The sequence below is a fragment of the Gymnogyps californianus genome, chromosome 1 (genome assembly GCF_018139145.2).
Source record: "Gymnogyps californianus isolate 813 chromosome 1, ASM1813914v2, whole genome shotgun sequence".
Lineage (NCBI taxonomy): Eukaryota > Metazoa > Chordata > Aves > Accipitriformes > Cathartidae > Gymnogyps > Gymnogyps californianus.
This window is the reverse complement of record NC_059471.1, coordinates 111,738,875-111,760,354: the sequence shown is the minus strand read 5'-3', so window position 1 is coordinate 111,760,354 and position 21,480 is coordinate 111,738,875. Positions and strand designations below refer to the sequence as shown.

The following is a 21,480-nucleotide window of genomic DNA, read 5'->3' as shown; positions in this document are numbered from 1 at the left end:
AGAACAATTGAAGCCAATTTCTCATGTACTTGTAGTTAAGCATATACTTAAGTGATTTGCTGGATCAAGGCCATAATGATTATGTACTTTTCCAGTAATCTCTAATGTGCTCTTTCTTATATTTCGGGTTGGCTGGTCTCTATATTTCTCTTCTGTTACTCCTACAGTAACCTAGCTGACAGGTCTCATCTTGTTGTTTTGTTTTCCCCCCTCCACACTGGACAGGTTAAGTTTGTGAAAAGAAAAATAAGAAGTCTTCCTTCCCACTTAAGACAATGGAGGACTTTCCACTGACTTTGAACAGCATTTGCTGAACAGCATGATACGTGTCCAGCCAAACAATATCAAAGCATTAAACAATTCCATGTCACAACTACTGCAAAAATCACTTGTATTTGTAACCCTCAATGTTTACCCCAATACCTGCTATGAGGTCCGAGTATGAAAAAAAAGGTTATCACCTCGATATTTTTTTCAGAGTTTCAGGCTCAATTACTGTGACCTTATACAAGAGCGACGTTAAAATCTGTATATTCCTAAGCACATTATGAAAGTTCCCAATCAATTTTCGTTTCGCCAAAAAGGGAGCAAGACCTTTCCTGTCAGCTGCAAGCGGCTTTGTTACAGAGTCCTACTACATTATCTGCTCCCGGACTGGCACCCACTGTTTGTAGGGCATAGAAAGGGTAACAGCTGCAAAATGCAGCAGCGATTGACTGCGCAGACAGGGTATGCATCTGTGTGCTGGCTCAGAAGTCAGCTACCTTCAATAGGCCAGGTCTAGCTGCTGCCTGGGATTTGGGTCTGTCCCACAGGCAGGCCAGGGTCCGGGCTTGGCAGCATGGCACTGCAGCGGGACCAAAGCACCCTGTTGATCGAGTGCAGATTGCAGACAAGCCTTGAGGCTTCGATGGTGTCCAGGGAAAACAGCTGGCTTTGATTTGGCACCACCTGCCTACCTGCCTGATCTATTTATGGTAGCTCAAGCTGAATAACTTTGTGGTTTTATTTACCAGCAAAGAAAGGCTGCTCCTCCACTGGCAGCGTGCCATTCAGTAACTAGCTCTGCTCCTCTCCTGCGAGATTTGCAGGCTTTGTCTGGATAGAGAAGTTGTAAAAGGACAACTGCTGCTTAGGGAACATCCAGAAAGCAACTGACCTTCACCGTATCCCCAGCCTGGTGCAGTTGACAAGTTCTTTTTCAGTCCCTGAAGAGATTGCTTCTGTTTGTTTTGCAGGGGAAATGTTACTGTGGTATTTGCTGGCTCTTCCTTTAATAGGCATAAAGCACTCTAAAACGCTAGATCCATTTTGTAAATACTAACAACTTCCTTCCTGCTATTTCTGGGTTTTTACCTATGAATCAGAAATTTTCATGGTATTTCAAACTACAGTCAGAGACGCAAATGCTTCATTCTCATGTGGCACAGGGTAAAAGCTGCTACATTGCTATTTCAAGTGACTAGCATTATTTTTAATCAGGAATTTAGAACCTCAATATTTTTGAAAATCCTAAAAAATTCCTATCTTTTGCTAGCCTGAAAAGAGAGTACTCTGAACTGTATAAAAATTGTCAGTAGGTGGGTGTTAACTACTCAGTTGAATATATGTAAAAATCCAGTGGAATATTATTTTTACATGGTTTTAGCCAAGATTTAACATATTACCAAGCATTATGGTTTAAAAAGCACCTACTAATGTTTAAGGCGTCACACTGTAGGTACAGTTTTGCTATTTCTTCTTCCGTTTTACTGCTTTGGAAACATTACTGAAATGTTGTTGAACACAGTCGATATTTATGTCATCAAAACCCAAATTATTATTATGCTTTCATTTCCCAGATCGCAGGTGCCCCCTTCAAACATTTACCATGTCTGCTTTGCTATATCAAACTGGTAAGCCCTAGTTAATTCATCAAGGTGGGCTTGAAGCATTGGCTGCATCTCCTCTCGTGGAGAAGGCGTGAGGGTTGCAGTTGACTGTTGCCCAAAGGAGATGGCAGGTGATGAAGCTACTCCTCGGACAGGAGGTGTGGGAACACGATCATCATCTTCTTCAAGCTCATCCTCCATGCCCTGATGTAGGTAGGTCTGAACTGGCAAAGGCGGACACCAACCATCACTGTCATACCTAAAATAAAAAACAAGTAAACTTAGTATATATCAAATCTCATCTGTGCCATGCAGTAGAGGGTATACAGGATTTCTGCTACAGTTTGAACCCTCACACGCAGTGTGAGCTTTAACATTTATTGAAAATAGGGTCATAATTGCTGAAATTCTCCTTAGCGAGTCTGTTTAATTTTTCCCACAACAGCTAAGCAACTTGAGCAAGATGTGCGACAAAAAAATTACTAATTCATTATCCCATTTGTTAATGGTGATTAGATAATGTTACGCCACAATCAACAACAAAAATGAACTAACTCACTTCCTGGATCATTAACCTAGGAGAACGCATGAAGATTGACCTAGACATGAAAATAGCAGCATTCTTAAAAGGCAGAGTGAGATATACATCGTTGCACTTATGCACTTCCTTACTCCCATCCTCCCCTTTATTTGTCTATAAATTTACTATTTGTTTTTATTTTGTAGCTTAAATAAAAAGCTACACTTTCCACATAAATTCTGGTCTTACCACACTGCATATAGCTATCTACTGTGATGTGCAACACATTCATGTTGCAGCAGCACTGACCCTAAACACATGCTATGTCACAGCACCAGCTGATAAGATACATTAGCACACATGTTGACAGCTCTGCCAGCACCCCACCTCCTAACCAAGCTTTACTGGGACTTACCTAGACAGTGCTAAATTTCTGAGCACTTTCAACACACCTGCCCAAAGTAAATTAAAAGATTAACAACTACCAATATTCTTCGATACTGAATTCTTGTCTCTTCACATATAAGAGATGTTCTGATAGGTTTTTGTGGTTCAATTTTTAGTCTTATACCAAAGGTGTAAGAGGTGATGCTACATCTGATCAGGGCTAGAAACAGAAGCTTTATATTCTACCACCACTTCTCATGTGAGCTTTTCCGGCAACTCAATCCTTTTCTGTCTCTGTCCTCATCACAGACCTTTCAATTCAGTGTTGTATTACAGTATCATCCCAGGACCCTGTCTCTTAGAGACACCAGCATCACCCAAGACGCATAGGCCCTAGTGACTATGGTCATTCCCTGTGCATTATCTCCCCGGATTAATTCCCTAATCTGAACACAACTTCAGTTGTGCACAGCTCTGCTGACGATCACACCACTCAAATCTCAACACTGTCTACTCTTCCCGTCTTCACAACATCCAGTCAGTCTGCAGTCTCTTTAGCATCTGCACGCATTTCTTCTTAACTCCCAGCGTATTCCAAAATACCTCAGGTTAGACAACTCTTTTCAAAAGGCAACCAGACAACCAAAAGCTCTCACAGCTTCTTCACTGTCAAACCATCTCACACTCTAAAGGCCATTCCCCAAGCATCATCTAAGTCACTTTATTTTCTTTCCACCTTCAGGGACTGCTGACAAGGTATACCCCTTGTGTCTGCAATACAGGCAGGCAATGCATTGCATTATACAATTAATTTCTCAAACCAGTTTAAAAATACTCCTTTAAGGCTCCTGATTTGGAAGGAAGGAATTACCAATTTCCCAGAGAAAAGTGCATCACTGCCAATTTTCTCAAGTGTGAAGCTAGGTTACAAGAAGGCTGGGAACACTGAGACAGAGAAGTTTCAAAACCTGTATTATAAACAGAACATTTACTTTAAGCAAAACCCAAAGATTTCTAAAATTAACTAAACTGCTTTTTCTTTATTTAAAAGTCTGTAGTCTGTATTTTAAAAGTACAGATTCAGGATAGCTAAACCAACCTGACTTAATAATCCAAAAGACTGTGGAAGACATATCTTGTAACTAAGGCCGGTATCACTTTAAATCTATATCTAGATATAACCATATACAGATACACAAATATACGTTCATGTACAGAGGTGTAAATAAATGCTGCATCTTAACAGTTGGCATTTAGGAGCTTTTGAGTGAATGATCATTACCATTTTCATAACACAGAGATTTAAGAAAATGTTATATGATACATATTCAATTCCTTAGGAGACAATTCAGATATTACTAGCTCTAATTTGTCTTTCCTTGCAATATTCACTCATGACATTGCCACCCGAGGGTGAAGGGACCATCCTAACTCATGCTGCTAAAACTGTACAGTGCAACAGCTCTGTCACTTACTTTTACTCTCTCAACCTCATGCTTTGGTATAATGGCTTCTTCTTTAAAAGGGACAGGGCAGAAAGATACTCCTTAGTGACTTTTCAGTAATGCATAAATGAGCTTTGGATGTGCTCACCTTTTGACCCTACTTGCTTCAAATCCCCAAATGTTCAGCTTGATAGTAAAAAGATTTCTTAGTAAAAATTTTCTGCACAAGTACTGTATCTTTACCTAGATTTTGTTTGAAATGGAAAGGAGCCTAAGCCTGAAGTTCAGGACATTGAGATTCAAGATTTCAGGTACAAGAACATTTGCCCTCATAACGTAAGATGTCTGAAAAGCCACCAGTTCTAACCTGCATTTAAAAAAAAAAAAAAAAATTCTGCAAGAAAAAGCTAGCAAACCTAACAGACTGCATAGTAACTACACCTCATATAAATTACACACTTTTCGAAACTTCTGGAACCTGCATAGTGAATATTGATCACATCCATATTCTTTTTGGTTTTCGGAGTAAATACAACTTAGTGAAAATGCATGCAACCTTTTTCAAGTACTTCTTATTAATTTCTAAGCACCTTAACTTCACTAGGGACCTGTGATTGTAATTTCATGATAGTTAAGTCCCTAAATAAGTTCTGGTTAACAAACAAGACTCTCTCTGTTTCTAATATTTTTTATTCTATTCTCAGCACTTTTATTCCATAGTAATCTTTTGCTATTAAAAAGCTTGGTTCATTACATTGATAGATTTTTTGCTTCAAAATAAAAAATAGATGTGATAGGTAAGGGGCATATTCTATAACAACTCTGTTTCATTACACACATTGTTGCAACAAAGAAAGCTTCCCTCTCTAGGCCTTGCCAGAAAGGATTTTTTGATGTAAAAGGCATTACCGTCTTTACTTTTTCTAAAACCAGAAAATTACTATCAAATATATTGATATCCAGCAGCTAATACTCCATTTTAAGGTGGAATCAATAGTAAGAAATAAAAATAACCAATTATAACAATATGAAGACTACCTTTACTGGGGTTGGCTCAAGATCATGTATATTATTGGTCAAAAAATGTAAGTAGATGATAATGAATAAGTAATAAGCATTTCCTTACTGTGAAGTTTGTTAGATAAAACCAAGCAAAAGCATCTTCTCTGAAAAGGGCGGGAAAGGGAACATGCTTGATTGGGAGCTACTACAGGAAAAGAGAAACTTCAAACACTCTGCGGTATATACAAGAGAAAATTAAGGAAGACAACAAGGAATAAGCACAGATTTTGTAGAAGACCAGAAAAAAGGGGAAAGTTTCACAGGAAAGAGCTTGCTAGGAAAACAACAGTATAAACAGACTTTCTGCACAGGTTAAATAGGAATTTAACACATCCCAAAAGCTACCACATTATATAAAATGGCTGCTTGGATTAACATGTTCACCTTTCCTTATGTGTGTTGCAGTTCATGGAAAAATGGAGGTGAATGCAAACCTCAGTTCTTCTGGGGAGAAGATGGTAGAGAGAACTAAAAGTGTACTTTTTTTTCTTCCTTACCTATGATTAGGTTAGGTGACTTTTTTTTTCTCTTGCTGCTACTGTGGATTTTCTTTTACAATTTATAAGCAAATAGGCCACTAGTCTTAATTTCTAGTAAGCAAAATAAGGTGTCAAAATTGTTTAGTTTATTTGGGATACTCGTGCCAATGAACCTCACACTTGAATTCAAGAGTTATAGGAAGACATGCACAGAAAAATAAATTTCTATTTAGATGCCAATTTCCTTGTTTTATTGCTCTAAACATTCACCTTTCATATCACATTGTGAGAACTTATTAAAGTCTTCAGTTTTTCTAACTGGAAGTTCATTTTTATATTGTAATTCACAATATAATTACATCTGCACGTAATTGATTCTAAAATTAAAACATATTGAACTTGTCATACATAGTATACATCAAAGCAAATCAAGAAAAACAAAACAGTTTAAAAAAATTGCTTGCTTTTTTTTTACCCAATATGTCAATATTAAAGGCAACATACGGAATGCAGTCTATGATTCATTCCATTTTAGCATGTTGAAAACCACGGAAACAAGATCAACCCCTGAATACAGAACAACCATTAGTATTGGATACATCCTCAGGAAATATGGGCATTGCAGATTCATTGGGTTCAGCAAAGTTGGTTGCAAAATACTGCAGCTCAAGACTGACACTGTAAGTCTAATCTTCAAATTTTTTTTGTGTTTGGTAAAATGCACATTAGAAGGTCTTGTTACAACCACTATTAATGAGATATTACAAAAAGCAGAGAAGAGTAATTCAAAAGATAATCAGAGGAAAAACTAAGTCTGAATTGTTGGGAACCTGGAAGGCTGGTGATTACCTTATCCTTAAATAACCAGTGTTGTCTTGGTGACCAACATCATTCCTTCCAGCTAAATAACAGATACTTTATGCAACTGAGGAGTCAAGCCCTGTGTCACAAGGGATTTCTCTAGAAGGTATTTCCATTTACCTTTTATGCTATTTTGTTGTTGTGAAAGAAAATCCAAGTTGTTTGCCTTCTATAGCATAATTATTTCAGTCAAATGGCTGCACTATTTATAAACTGATAAAGACAGATATTATATGGTGAAACCATTTTAAATTTATTTTAGCTTTTCATAACAGAATATGTAACATAAAGATTATATGCACTTTTTGCCTTGAAATTTAAACAACACTTACAATCAGTAAGGTTATTAATTTTCCCTTATAGTTGCTTTGAAATTCTAACTCTAATACAGCTTGAATGGACCTTCATTTTAAAAGGAACTCCACTGACTTACACAGTTATTATTAATTTTAAGAGTTGAAGGACTTGGTATAAACTCAAATATTAATATTTAATTCTTCTAATTTTCATTATAAAAGTAGTGATGATCAATTCATGCTTACAAAAGAGATAACACTTGAAATATTTTTATTCAGTAAAGTTATTACAATGATTTTTAAAACACATGTTTCATCCTTAGGAAATATTGATTAATCCATGTATTTAAAGAGGCAGAAATTTGTCCCTGACAGAACAATGATTCTCAAAGGCTCCAACAGAGCTGACCACAGTAAACTATTTTTCTATATACTCTGATTTTCCTCCAGAGTTTGATAACCTGGTATTTCATACAGTTTCACTTTATAAAAAACATTCCATAATTGTTCTCTGTGCAGGAAATGTCTGTTTCCTCTCATTTAGTGCTTTTTGTGTGATTTTGTGTCCTTGAGAACAAGTTTAAGTTATCCAAAAATAAGTGTAAGATTCCAGAAACTCAAGAGTTGTTTAAATAATAATAAAAAAGGCCTATAAATAGCATGCCTTCCTCAACTGTGAAATTTCTTCTAAAAGCTGATGAGAAGATTATTATCCTCTGGTTGATCTTCTAAAATTAATCCAATTTAGTGTGGGGTTTTTTGTTCTGTTAGCTCTAATATTTTTAAACATCAAAGCAGTGAAAAAATACAAGGAGCCAGATTATGTCATCCTTACTCACTCTGAGTCCCATGATCTGCAAGCAGTCCCAACAGAATTCAATTAAGCTACATATGAAGCGAGATACTTCTCAGCATGAGTAAGCAGAGAAGCCCTCCATGATGATGAAGCAAGGTCACTTTTACTTCCATCTTCAGTCACTATCAAAAGAAGCTATTCAAACCTTCCTCCTCCATAGCCTTGAATAAGTCTATAGGATAAGGTGCTCTCTCTTTTTGTTTTTTAAACAAAACAGAATAATACTGTCACTTAGCAAAATCAGAAAAAAAAGAAGCTTTATCTCTGCAAACCACAGATTTTTCTTCAAAAAAAAAAGAAAAAAATTACCCTGCTTCTTGCTGATCGACCCCATAGTGTTCCAGCTCTGTGCCTGGAAGTGGCTGCACGGGAGGGGGTGGGAGGGGAACACTGGCCCAGTTTGAACCATTGTTTTTCTGGGGCTTGGCAGTATTTTTGTTTTTCTTCTTTTTCCCTCCTTTGCCACCTGCAAATCCAAAAAGAAAAATAAAATGTTAGAGATATAATGTGGGGAAAAAAGCTATCTATTTACATTTCTTTGAAAGAATTCTGATTCCAGATGGCATGCCCCAAAAAAGAAGATGTATTTATATCTCAACAGAATCAGCATCGACGTGCTAATGCTGTTACAAAGTTATAAATAATAATAGAATGGAATGGAAGAATATTCTGAATAATTGCCAAAAATCACTTCTTTTTAAAACTCCATACATTTGCACCACAGTAGTGCACAACCAAGGAAAGACATGTTTTGATGTATCAGAAATATATTTACTGATTTATTCATGTCTGCTTTATGACTTCTTGAATTCACTGTTAGATAAAAATATAATAGACCATAGCAAATTATTTCAAATGTCAGAATCCAATGTGCTTATAACACTGTTTTGCATAATCTCTTTCTGTGGAAAACACAGAGGTCAAGGACACAATCTAAAAAAATTGTCATTAGACTCAATATCTTTCAGCCAGAATGACAAGTGTAAGTTGTGAAAAACAAAAAGAAACAGGGTTTTGCTGATAGGAATTTACTAAGTTCAATTTTTTAAAACATCAGGAAGTAATCTGCAATGTTTTAGGACTGTCTGTTTCACAGGATTCAAGTATCTTGTGCCACTACGGAGAAGAGGTTCTATTTCTGATGTCCAGCTCTAATGGAGGAGGCTGGTAGGAATGAAGGGAGCAATGCATTTTGCTTAAGCCCTCTTCTCTTCTCTTATCGTCCTTGTACTCACTTCTCCAGTTGAGACATTTCCATTTGTGGGAAAGTGATCTTATAGAGAAAGCTCTCATCCCACTTGTTTCGCTTCTTTTATTTTGCCCTGACTCCTTTTTCTAGTGAGGAATTTGTTAAGAGGAAGAATGGCACAAGATTTCGAATCCCTTGACTGCTTGGAGACCCATCTATTTATTGCCATTTTGTTGTGGTTTTCAAACTCTCTGGATTGTTGGGTGGAAGAATGGTTTGTCATATGCTTTTTCAGCAGGGTACCCAGCTGGCAGTCACTCATCCCTTGCCTGTTGCAGAAAACACAGTCTAAGCCATCTTACCCACTGATGTCTCTTGCTGATTTATAAGGATCGGCCAAAAAAACCCATGTAAAAAGTTTTCAACAGCAATGAATCAAAAAAGCCACAACTGATTTTTCAGGCAGGGTGGCATGGTGTGCACTGGCAGGCACCACCCTCTTTGCCATAGCTCTAGCTTTAGGCATAGAGACATCCAGAAGGAGGTGCAATTCTAGCAATAGAGACAAGCACGTGTCATGGGACTTTTTGTCTGAGAGACAGTGGCTTTCTTCTGTTATCTCCAAATGTCAGATGGACCAAAATAGGAACGAATAGAGAGGGAAGAAAAAGATGATTCTGTGATTCAGAAGTAGCCAAGACTTCTCTTTTCACCTCCTGTTTTGGCTGCTAGAGACAGGCAACAAGTCTGGCAAGGTTTCTAATCAGCCTGGCTGGCAGCATGTTGCAAACAAGACTTCGCTTTCCACTACTCAATTCCAGACCAGAGCTCTTCCTTCCTTGACTTGAGTATTTATGGTAAGTTCAGCCAAGATCCTGTCATTCACTATGTGAGAACTGAGCTGATATTCCATCTATTAGGATGCAAGACAGGCTCTTCCCTCCTTTTGTAGCCTGGCAGAGAGGGAAGCTTTCTTGAAAAGGGAGAGAACATTTTGATCAACAGAAAAGAAACCCCAGTAATGGTGGCAATGGAGGAACAAATATGTGAACATTCTGGAGGCAAATGAAGATTTCAAAGCACAGGTATGGTGGAAAATGGAGTTAGGAATAGTGTCACAGAACAGTACAAAGGAAGTATGTTAATTTTAATTTGTGGGACAGGAGGAAATTTTTGAAAAGTCTGCAGGAGTAGGAGCCAACAAGAGCTAAGGCAGCTTTGGGAGGAAACCACATGTATAAGAGAGAGAGAGAGAGAGAGAGAGAGAGAGTTTTGCAGGGGGATTTAAACTAGGAATACTCAGAGAAGAGAAATGCAGAGAACAACTTCAGCTTAGAGATGAATTGAGGTGGAGAGGAAGATTTTGGAAGTGTAACATCTTGGTAACCTTAGGAGACTGGTAAAACGGAGATTGGATGTGTGGGGTGCTAGTATGGAGTCACTTGGATTTGGGGGGTTTTGGAGAGAAAGGTCAAAGATAATGGAGCTATTAGGAAGAGTGAAGCAGAGAGCTGAGGAACTGTTCAGATGAAGAAATAAAAGAAAGGAACTCCAAGGTCATTACTGGTAGGGAAAGCAGCCTACATCGTACAGTTGGGCAGGAGATTTCTCTTCTGTCCCCATGGGCAGCGTTACTCCACTGTCAGACTAGTGGAACAGACACCTAATACATAATGCCTGATGTGTGTTTGAAAACTGTTGCACCGAAGCCTTGTTTCCCCATAGCGATGATGCTTGATGTTTCAGTGTCTCCTCACACTGAAATTCAATTATATTGTTTAAATCTCTAGATGAATCAGGTCCTGGAAAAAGAATTTGCCAGTCAGGCTGATGATCATAGCACTGACATAAGCTGGGAGCTGTGCAAAGTACAGCCACAAAATTTTCCTGACTCACAAAGCAGTTGAGTTTTTAGCTATTTTCCATTCCACAGTGGGATACGATTTCTCACGATATTCATTTCAGAGAGGCAGAAACTTAGTCAGAACAATAAGTAGTACTTAAAGTACTAACCAAGGAAGTGAGAGAACAAGTCCCTGCTCACCCTGATGGGGACTACGTAGTCAAAGCTGGTCTCTGACTCCAGTGATGCTCTCATTATCGGACTATTTGAAGGTCCCCCCCAGGTTCTCATGTATTACAGACATAATTAGCCTGTATTAAAGACATAATTAGTGGGCAAGGGAGAGCAAAATACTGACTCTGCAGTCCAATAGTCTGACACTCATCTGAGCATTGGGGCATCCAGGTGTGAGCTGCTTTGATCACAACAGGAGTGCCCTGGCCATAGAAAGACTGGCTAACCTGAAGTTTCTGTGCGTTGTCAGAAAATTTTCTTCAAACTGAGAAACACTACACAAAATATGTTTCACTTGAAATATTTGTTCAAAGTCCAGCTTTTGATCAACCGGCATTTTCCAATGAAACCCTGTATTTTCTGAGAAAATTCTTAGGCAGCTGTAGCTGTCAACACATCTAAAGTGTGATACTGCCCTCTGATAACTAGCACATATGTACCTCAGCATATCAATTTCTGCATTTTCATGCAGCCAGAGGAGCAAGCCGATTTCCTAAGCTACTTGCCAATACATCTCACATACAAGGAACAAGAACCTTACTTGAAGTATCATATGAACTTAGCTCCCAGATACCTCTCTGTCAATGCCATAAGCCTATTTTTTGATTTCACTCAAACCAGCTAATACTCCCCATGAGAGAACACAAGGCTTGCAAACACATTTGGCTATTTGAGTTACGGGCCAATGATTATAGGCTTCTAATCTCAACATTCAATTTGAATCATCATTTAAATTGACATAAAGAAGCCATTTCTAGGGTTGATCTGTTACTGTTACGATTGCTCCAACTTATAGTGGAAATTCAAAAGGCTATGGATATAGCATGAATTTGAAATTTAAGTCCCTTCAGCTCTCATATTTTGGTTGAGTGAAATGGCAAACTTTCATTTTAATTACTGGCTTTTCAGTTTTTGTCTTGAAAATAAAATGACATAGTTATACATAACATAAGCAACAAGTAAGCAAAATTTAAAAAATCAAGAAAAAGGTGTGTTTAAATATAATACACAACCACATGTACTACAATCATTTTCATCCAATGAAAATGCGTCATGTTTCCAATATAACATGCAGCACACACATAAAATTTACATTCTGTTTGTATGCAGACTTGGCACAATTTTTGAAACCCCAGTCATCTTGCAGGGCCCTACATTTATTTCTGAGCTGCTTCACTGAAAAACAGCATTTAGAAACAGCTCGTGGGAGTGGGGAATCTGTTAACAACTCAAGAAAAATATTAATCTCCTCATGAAGTTCAGGGTGGGGAGACCTATAAACTAAGGATTGATGCAGAAATGTATTTGCCCCATGAACTGTGCTGTCAGGGAAAGGATGTGACAAGGCAAGGTTTGCAATCGCGCTAACAAGTGCTGGTTGGGCCGATTCTCCAGTTATTTCCAAATAGGTTTTGCAAAAGGCGTTTTTTTTGGTAGAGGCCGAGACGACGCTGTTCGCTGACGTTCCAGCGGGCAGGCGCCCTCATACCTATCTGCGAAGCGCACCTGGGAGGTTGTCCGCCTCCCTGGCGAGCTGCTCACCAACACCCTCCGTCCCTCACCCACCCACGGCGGTGGAACCAACCTGAGAGGCTGCCACTCCTTTCGGAGCTGTTGTGGGAGCTGGTGGTGCTGAAATCCTGTGACTGGTTGTGTGGCAATCTATTAGCCAATCCCTCAGCCACGCGGTAGTCAGGGATGTAAAGCAAGGCTAAGGGTTAAAGGGCAAAGGTCACAGTGGCATCGTGTGATTAGTTGACAGCACAAGCACATGCAACACATGCAGTTAGCAAGTCAACGGCAGATGTGGTGGGGCAGCAAGTTTTAATTTATTTTTTTTTAAATGTATACCTATCCTAGCCTAATGGAAGGCAGATGGCTTGGTGATTAGCACAGGACAGAGAGGATTAAAAGCACAGAACAATATATTTTGTGATTGTGTGAGGTTCAGCACGCATGCAAGGTATGCAAGCATTAGTTACGGTAAATATGAACAGTGTCTCACATACTAAAGAGATTTTTCTAATTCATGCATAGGTGATACAGTATAAAGCCAAGGGCTCTGGAAAATGAGCTGCAATTACCATTGTTGCCTTTGCCTTGGTCTGGGAGAGAGTAACCGAATCCCATTAGGTCATTTTTTTGCTGAATTGAGCTTTTCCACTGAGGGTCAGGTAAGTCGACAGCCAGCTCATGGATGCTGTTGGAATGCAGTATCTGGGTTGTGGCATATGGCGTAGCTTGTGTTATTTGGCTGGAACTGTTGTAACTAGTTTTCGTGGTGAAGTCAATGCTGCTGTAAATGGCTCCATCAGAAAGCATAGTAGCGGTTTTATCTCCTTGCCCTGGCACTGGTGGCAGCACATCTGTGGTGAACATAGGGGAATGAAACAAATCACTGATGCACAGGAAGCCTGAAAGTATCACGGTTTAAGATGAAAAATAAATGTGTCATTTTACACGTTTGCATTTCAGCTGAGACAGGTCCATGAGCCAACGAAGGGAAGATGATGTACAACCATCGCCAAGCTATCAGCATCTGTGACAGGCCTACCACTTGTCCTTCACATCTCACTGCCTAAAACCATCTTTTTTTTTTTCCATACCTTCAACTGTGAAAGTGAAGTTTGGATATTTCTCTACTGAAGAATGTTTTCAAATGTTCACTCTATGTCAGAATCAATGAGACTGTCTGGGCTTCAGGGAAATGATGAAAGCAGTGAATCTACAAATCACAGAGGAAACTTTCCCAGCAAATATGTAGCAAAACCCTTAAATGGATGCCAAAGCTCTCAAAATAATTTTTTAAGGGCATCACCTTGACTTCCTTGAATTTTTATGCATCAGCTTATCTAATTTTCTTTTTTACATTAGCTAGTACATTTCTCCTTTTCAACAAAAGAAAAACCTGACAAAGCCAAGTTGTTCCTGATATGTGAAAGAAAATCTGTTATTCTGAAGGGATTTAAGTGATCAGTCTCTTAAAATGGCAAAGCAGTGTTGATAATGGAGAACAACTTGTTCAAATACTCCAGTACATTTACCTGAAAAACACTATAGCATATTAACTAAATATCTGTTGACTTTTCTACATCTTTTGAATCCTATCACACACTGCAATTTGTACCTTTAATCAGTTAGATTGGCAATCTCTCTCCTTACTAAACATTGTAGTGACCTTTGCTGGTGGAATACTAGATTTAGAAGCTGAGACTACTGAAGTGTGAAGAATCTAATGATGACTGGCATGATGTCCCAAGGAGAACCACAGCTCAGCAGATAACCCTCTTCCTGCTCTCTCAGAGGTCAATATATCAAATGGTACTATTTTTACAATTTATGTAGACTCTGAAAAGTTGAATCCATTCTGGCATTTACTGGTTAGAAAAATGCATCATTTATATGCTGTTTGCTTTATATAGCCGGATGGCATATATGGATTACCACTGTTAGATCATAGTTGAGATAATGCATACTCCTATAGTGAGGATGTTCAGATTCCATTCTAGCTATCACAGACATTTTTATACATCTTAAGCCCCAAACAGAAAAGATGATTCTTGCACCTAGACAAGGGTTTAGGCTCAGTTCCAGACTCAGACGTGGGTCTTGTGCAGCCTCAGGGAATACAGTTGTTCTCTCACTGTCTCAAGACTTTCCCAGCAATGAGATATAACACCATGGCCTCCTCCCACCGTTTTGTCTTTTGGTTTTTTTTTTCCTGGGATGAACATTTAGACCACAGAACTATTTTCTACTGCATTCATGTGTGCAACAGTGAACTTTTTAATATGGACCCTAATAACATCTGCAATCTCAGGGCAACAACATAATATTAACAATAAATTTGGCAATAACAAGTGCTCAGTAGAGAGTTTGCAGAAACAGAGATTAAATTTGGGTCTATCAGTATGATCTGTTTTTGCAGACAACAACAACAGGGAAATGGACACAATCAGGTATTTAAAATGCCTTAATTGTATTAACTTATATCTGCAGATAAATTGTAAGTGCAAAAAAATTACAATTAATGCAAACTACAGATCATATTTCAAAATCAGGTTATTACTATCTATCTGCACATATCCAATGTCCTTTCTAGGGGCAGTACACAATCATGAAAGCATTTATGTGCAAATACAGCATGAGATGTGAGAGACACGTGCAGTCCTATCTTTCTTGCATTTCATCCACAATATGAAGATTTTTCCTTTCTACAATGGGTTTCATCAAAAGTATAATGGATTGAAGTTTAGTAAACAAATTCTGTTGTTGATGTTTAAAATGAAGTAAGTCTAGCTCAATCTGTCTGTGTTGGATTTGCAGACTCACAGAAGTAAAAACTAGCAAAATGCTTCTCTCTCAAGTGCTCAGACATATATCTGTCTTTTAGAGCAACTGAAGATGTATCATCTCTATACAGTCATTTTAAAATGGAGAACTATATATTTGCACACACTCGAAAGGAAGGTTGCATAGCTTCCCACCAGCCAAGAATTTTCAGTCATTCTTACTAATAAGCTGAGGTTCTCCAGACATTCTGGGAATTTTCAGTACAACCACAGATTACTTTTTTGACCTCAATGAGATGTATACACTAAGCACTCAAAGAGCTATTAAAGTGCCATTTTATGACGTGCCATAATCACCTAGTAAAAATCAAGTGTGATTTTCCCACCAAGTTGTCATAGCAAAAAAACCACACTGTACATTTCAGACCAAAGATGAACACACATTTCCCACTGGACGCTCTCCCAAAACCTCTCCAAAATCCAACTTGTTTTGTAACTCTTGAGATAAATGAAATAGTGCTGAAGTACTTCCTGAGGGAAGCTCTTTCTTGCTGCCTCAGGAGATGCGGTACCATTTTGCGGCCTTACATGACTCCAAACCTAACCTGTGCTTCCCACTCAGAGCATTGCTCTCAAATGCCTATCTAGGACATAACGTGGATTTCACTCCTAAAGGCAATGTTAGAACAGCCTGCCTCAGCTTCTGAGTTTCCAGAGTGATTGATTGCCACCTTAGAGTCTTCAAAATTCTTACAGACCTTTTATATTATCACAGACCTTTTAACCAGTAGAAGAAGCCCAAGTTCTATCTATACAGTTAATTCATGTTAAAAGACATCTGACTTGTAATCCATCTTTAATGCAGAAGCATCCAAATTCAACTGCTGAAACAGATAGGGATAAGTGGTCCCAAAACAGCCAGAAAAAAAGTGTGAGCTCAACTATAAAGATCATGGGTGGAATTAAGCTGCTGAAATTCAAAATATAACTGTTGCGTCTCTTGGACAAATTTGGACCTATGCCTCATCCACATTGAAGCCAAAAGCTTTAAAACATGCTTCCACTTTCAGTCATATAGAGCCAAATGCTAAAAGAAAATGGTAATTTTTCTGTATTATGTGAGCTTATGAAAAGATGGAAAAGTACTGAAGGGTTTTATTTTCAAGATATTCACAACAAAGAAGCTGGGAGATATTCAGTTGCCTTCTAAATATTATCAAAAGTTTTGCTTACCTTATAATATTTTTGTAAGACAAGAGCTTTACAATGTTTTTATATGGAAAATAAATCTAGAGTGGTTTGTAGTAATTTGAAGTCATAGTAGTCAAACCACAGGCAAGAAGTTTTGCATGGGAACATATAACCGATGTGCGGGATGGTTTTCAGAAGCAGATTCTGGTACAGTTCAAAACTTAACTCTTTTCACATTTATCAGTTTGATGGTTTTATAGGTTTTTTGCATTTTAATGTATTTTTGTTATATAAAGTTGTCGATTTTTCTTTACTTATTTACGTCTTAAAAATATTTATATACTCATTTACTTCAGGAAGTCTTGTTCTGAATGCTACTATGTAGAACTAGCTGTGTTGTAACATCACAGAAACCAAGGAAGTAACAGACAGATGTGAATATTACTATGACTTTTAAAAATCCCAATCATACATCCTGAAATTCCCATTTGAGTAAAATGTTTGAAAGAAAACAACCCCTCTAAAGATTCATCACCATAATTATAAATCATTACCTCATCTCCCCAAAGGGCCTCCCTCAATTCAAAATGGAAATAAAACCCTAAAAAATCTAAGTAGTTCTCTTTTATGTATTCTTTCCTCCAATAAGAAGGAAAGTTTCTGAAGACCTTTGAGGCCTTCTTCATGGATTATGGTTGAGACTGAGATCAGTCCCTTAGCAGGAAGGGGATGGGTAAGGTGACAGCAACAATGTTCTTCTGTCCTTCTTCTGCTGAAGGAACATCCTTCCTGTGTCTCCCAAGTTCTTCGCTGCTCTTATGGACATCCTCTATCCTTGGCTACATTGCCCTGCACAGCAGATTGCTCATCTCCACACAAAACGGAATGAGTATGAGCAACAAATACATTTCTCCTGAGATGATAAGCAGACCCTGTCTCACCACTGTGGGGTAAACTACAAACTAGATGTACATTTTAAAGAAGCAGAAAGAGACAAACCAAAATGAACATTTTAAAGTCAATTTTAAATCAAATGTTGAGTCAAATATAGAAAGAACTATAATGATAAAAATATTACAGTGTTTATCATAGATGTTAACTAACAGAAGCCTATTGTATACTATATGGTGACCTAATAAAATGAAACCTACCTCCACGACCAAAATTGCCAAGATCATTGGGTCCACTAGTGCTGTTGTTTACCGGCAGACTTGTGGCAGGCCAAGAGTCTGCAAGCCAAGGATAACTGGGGTCACTTGCATTCAACAGACCCGGTCGACTGAAGAAGAATAAGAAAAAAAGATATACATACAAATATAATATATATATATTTACAAAATTAAAATATCTATGAGACAACTAGTGATTGAAGAGACCATATCACTGTTCTCTTAACACCATAGGTAACAAACAGTTTAGGAGAATTTAATTTATTTCAAATTAAAATTGTGTAGCCTTTGATGATTTAAAGACCTTGAGCAGTTAATTAAGGTTATATACAAATCAACTTTGTCAGTAGAAGTGGGACTAGGCATCCGTCGTGATTCTGCCAGAATCTAAATGAACTCCGTTGTCTGTCTGAAACAGGGGTTAGGCAGCACCATCACGGGATCCTACACCAGGGCTGCATGATAAATTACCACCTCAAGGGAGCCATCACTCAAACTGATTGCTCCGTATCGGCCATTTCCAGGACTTTGGGCTACTATTTCTTCCTTCCCTTGCATCCCAAATGCATGCCTGTCATCTACAGGCTGGTAACTCTTTCTTTGAGCACTCTTGGATGGTTTAGAGGCAAACAGGTTTGAGTAGGATTAATGGAAAGTCCACAGCTATCTTTATCTGCCACTACTGCATGGCTTTTATACCCCTGTAATTCCCAGCTTTGAGAGCAGTATTAAACAGCGAGTATGCTGAAAGAGAAGGTACACTCGGGCCATAAGGCACCGTGTCTCTCTGACCCCAGGATAAACAGCTAGAAATTTAGCAAGACAGGTGGATTGTATTTGTATTTAACAGGGAAAACAAATCATTTCTTGCAGACACCCCCCTCCCCCAAACAAAACCAAAAAACCATCCACAGTTCTGCAGCTTTTCTAGGTTATTAATGCACTCATGAAGTTGGAGCAACATCTCTGATCATTGTACGTTATAGACCCCCGCCTGGTACAATCCCTAAGAGAAACATCGGTTTCTATGGAAACGGCAATAAGAAGACCCAGCCGCTTTCTTGCCACATCTACTCGCTCTCATTAGGCCTAATCTCTTTTTGCTAAAATATTGATTAAATGAGAGATTGGAAGTTATTACCAGGGCCTAATTACAATCTCCATATTGGCAAAGGGAAAATAGATGAGGATATATGGGCCCGTTATCAGCTTTTATCAATTTCAATTGAGTAGCCAAAGTTGTGGAATCCAGTCCTATCAATCTACAGCCTATTCATCATCCATGAATCATTTATTTCGTGATCGATTAAGTGTAATTGTTCACTCACAGCAATTTAGGGGGAGCCAATAAGGAGTCTTAAACAACAGCAACTTCATTTGCTAATGTCTAATTAATGCAATAAACATCCTGGTAACAAATGAACACATTCCTTGTGATATTTACTACTCATTTCTTCCAGGGCATCTGGGAGATATGAAACATCTGGGCTTGATTCCTCCAAAGTACACAACAGATAGGTCATTAAACCTTGTGGTAAGCTACTTAACTCCTCCTAGTGTTGTCAGTCTTCCCAATGATCAGTTATTACCCAAGTGCATCACCTATAGCATGTTTCAGATCCTTAATTTTAAAAATAAATACAATGGAAAGACCTCTATGCAAAGAAACATACCTTCCATTGCTCATTAGTCCTCCATCTCCTCTTTGGAAAGTGACTGCGTTTTGGTTGAAAAAAAACAAAACAAAGAAACATACACACACACACACACACACATATAAGACAGGGAAAAATCAATTAGTGATAATTGAAAGTAACAATTCAAACTGCTCAGTGTCCGAGATCAGAGGCCCCTTGGCATCATCACATAATAAAGTACAGAAATGATAAGAAAAGGATCAAACACATTAGGGTTACAATTTGTTTAGGATTTCACTGCACATTATTGATTAACATCAATTTGCTCTGTGGCTTGCAAGGCAAAGCTGGGCAAAAGGCCTGAATTTAAACCACAGGCCCCTTCATATGACTTTGCGTTGCAAGACTGAGCCATGTGATGAAATTGTTTCCTTGGCATGCTTTTGCTTCAGTACATAATGACATTGCACCAGTGAGTTAATAACATCATGTCGTAATGCAGTAATATAATGTCACCACACAAATATGCCATTTCCCAGGACAAATACAAAGAGGTGGCAGCTCTATTAGAGCTGAAGGGGTGAAAAAAAGCATACAGCTGCACCGCTTCCATTAGAAGTACAGTATAAGAACCAGCACCCACACATAAATGCATACATGCCATTATCACTGGGAAGAAAAAGTGTCTTGCCATGGGGGATGCCAAGGACATATGCAGAGGGAGACAATTGTTTTTATGGCTCCATTCATGGGTGTTTGACAAAAAACAGCCTATCCCTTATCTATCCTATTAACAGGATTACATTTCAGGGCAATATAGGTAAACCCACATTACTGGTGAGATGCTAATTGACAACATTTGATTCTCCTTTTTGAAGCACTGGCAAATATTTTGAATCAAGGCCAACAGACTACTCTGGTTCTCAGTGGCAATATCCCATTATTTATTGTCAGGCATAGATAAGGCAGACTATTAAATTATATCAATGTCCTGGACACCTGCATCCTTATAGGCCCCTGACAAGATGAGGGTTCGAATTTCAGAGAGGAATGGAAGAGTCTGTGGCCAGTTTAATTTAAAATAGGCCTTGGTTTGGAAATACTATTTACCTTTGTAAGACAGACATTCCTATCATTAAATTATAGCTCCGAGAGTATTTGCAATATTTTCCAAATATTAGTCCAAACTACACTAATTCAAGTTTAGGCTTTCTATTATAGACCATTCTAATCAGACAAAATCACTACACCCAATATAAATGCTGTGATCATTAAAAAAATTAACAATGACATAAATCCACTGGGAAAATACTTCTGATACCTCATAGAATCCTTGTCACTTTATTAACTCCTAGGATAATTTCAAAGTCTACATTCAGCAGCGGGGACAAAACTGGCCCGTCTGGAAGCCCTGCTGGAAGAGTGCTTGGGTAGGGTGATTAATTACTCTTCACTGCAGAACAGACTAATATCAATATCAGAAAATCACTGCAGTCATATGTCACATCAAAATGGTTAATAGCTGAATTTTGAAAGGATGTAATCAAACCAATTAATGAAAAGAAAATCAAAATGCAAGTATAGGAAATATTAAATAAAAGTCTGCTTTGAAAAGCAAGACATGGTAACACATTGCAGCTAATTAATTTTAGAGCCAATGCTACTTTCATTCATGTTGTTTCTAACGTCGTGATTCTGTCATTCTGTCAAATGACTGTATCACTCATTGCTTAAAAGTGAATAATCTGAAGTGCTGTGGATATCATGTGTGAATATGCAAAGAAAGAGGTGGGTACTGCCTGGCTATGTTTCAAAGCATGTTGGTCAAAAGTACATTAGATGCTGTTTCCTTTCTCCTCCTCCCCTTCAAATTTAATACTCCATTTCTCCAACTTTCTGCATTTGTCAAAGTGACAAGAAATAAGGAAAATGAGAAACAAAGGCGTATTTGGTAACAACCCTTATAAATAAAGTTTACAGATTTAAGGGAATTCCAGTAAAACATATTTTCTGAAAACTTCTTGGGATTAATGCTCTTAGATATCATCTACCAGAAATAATTTTAAAGTAATATTGTCACTACTTGTACAGCACATACAGGTGTCTGAGATTTTAACTATGCATGTCATATGGAAAAAAAAAATCAAT

The 21,480-nt window shown here is 38.1% G+C and overlaps 1 protein-coding gene across 1 annotated transcript in view; it reads right to left on the bottom strand.

Annotated features, from left to right (window-relative positions):
* The window catches only part of ROBO2 (roundabout guidance receptor 2), a 476,837-nt gene that overhangs the window by 29,802 nt on the left and 425,555 nt on the right, over window positions 1-21,480 (bottom strand). Inside the window, exons 19-24 of the mRNA XM_050895055.1 lie at window positions 19,369-19,411; window positions 17,678-17,805; window positions 13,128-13,409; window positions 12,629-12,754; window positions 8,087-8,243; window positions 1,870-2,130 (exon numbers count right to left, since the gene is read on the bottom strand). Of these exons, the coding sequence (XP_050751012.1) occupies window positions 1,870-2,130; window positions 8,087-8,243; window positions 12,629-12,754; window positions 13,128-13,409; window positions 17,678-17,805; window positions 19,369-19,411 (997 nt within the window). The remainder of the gene's footprint in view (window positions 1-1,869; window positions 2,131-8,086; window positions 8,244-12,628; window positions 12,755-13,127; window positions 13,410-17,677; window positions 17,806-19,368; window positions 19,412-21,480) is intronic.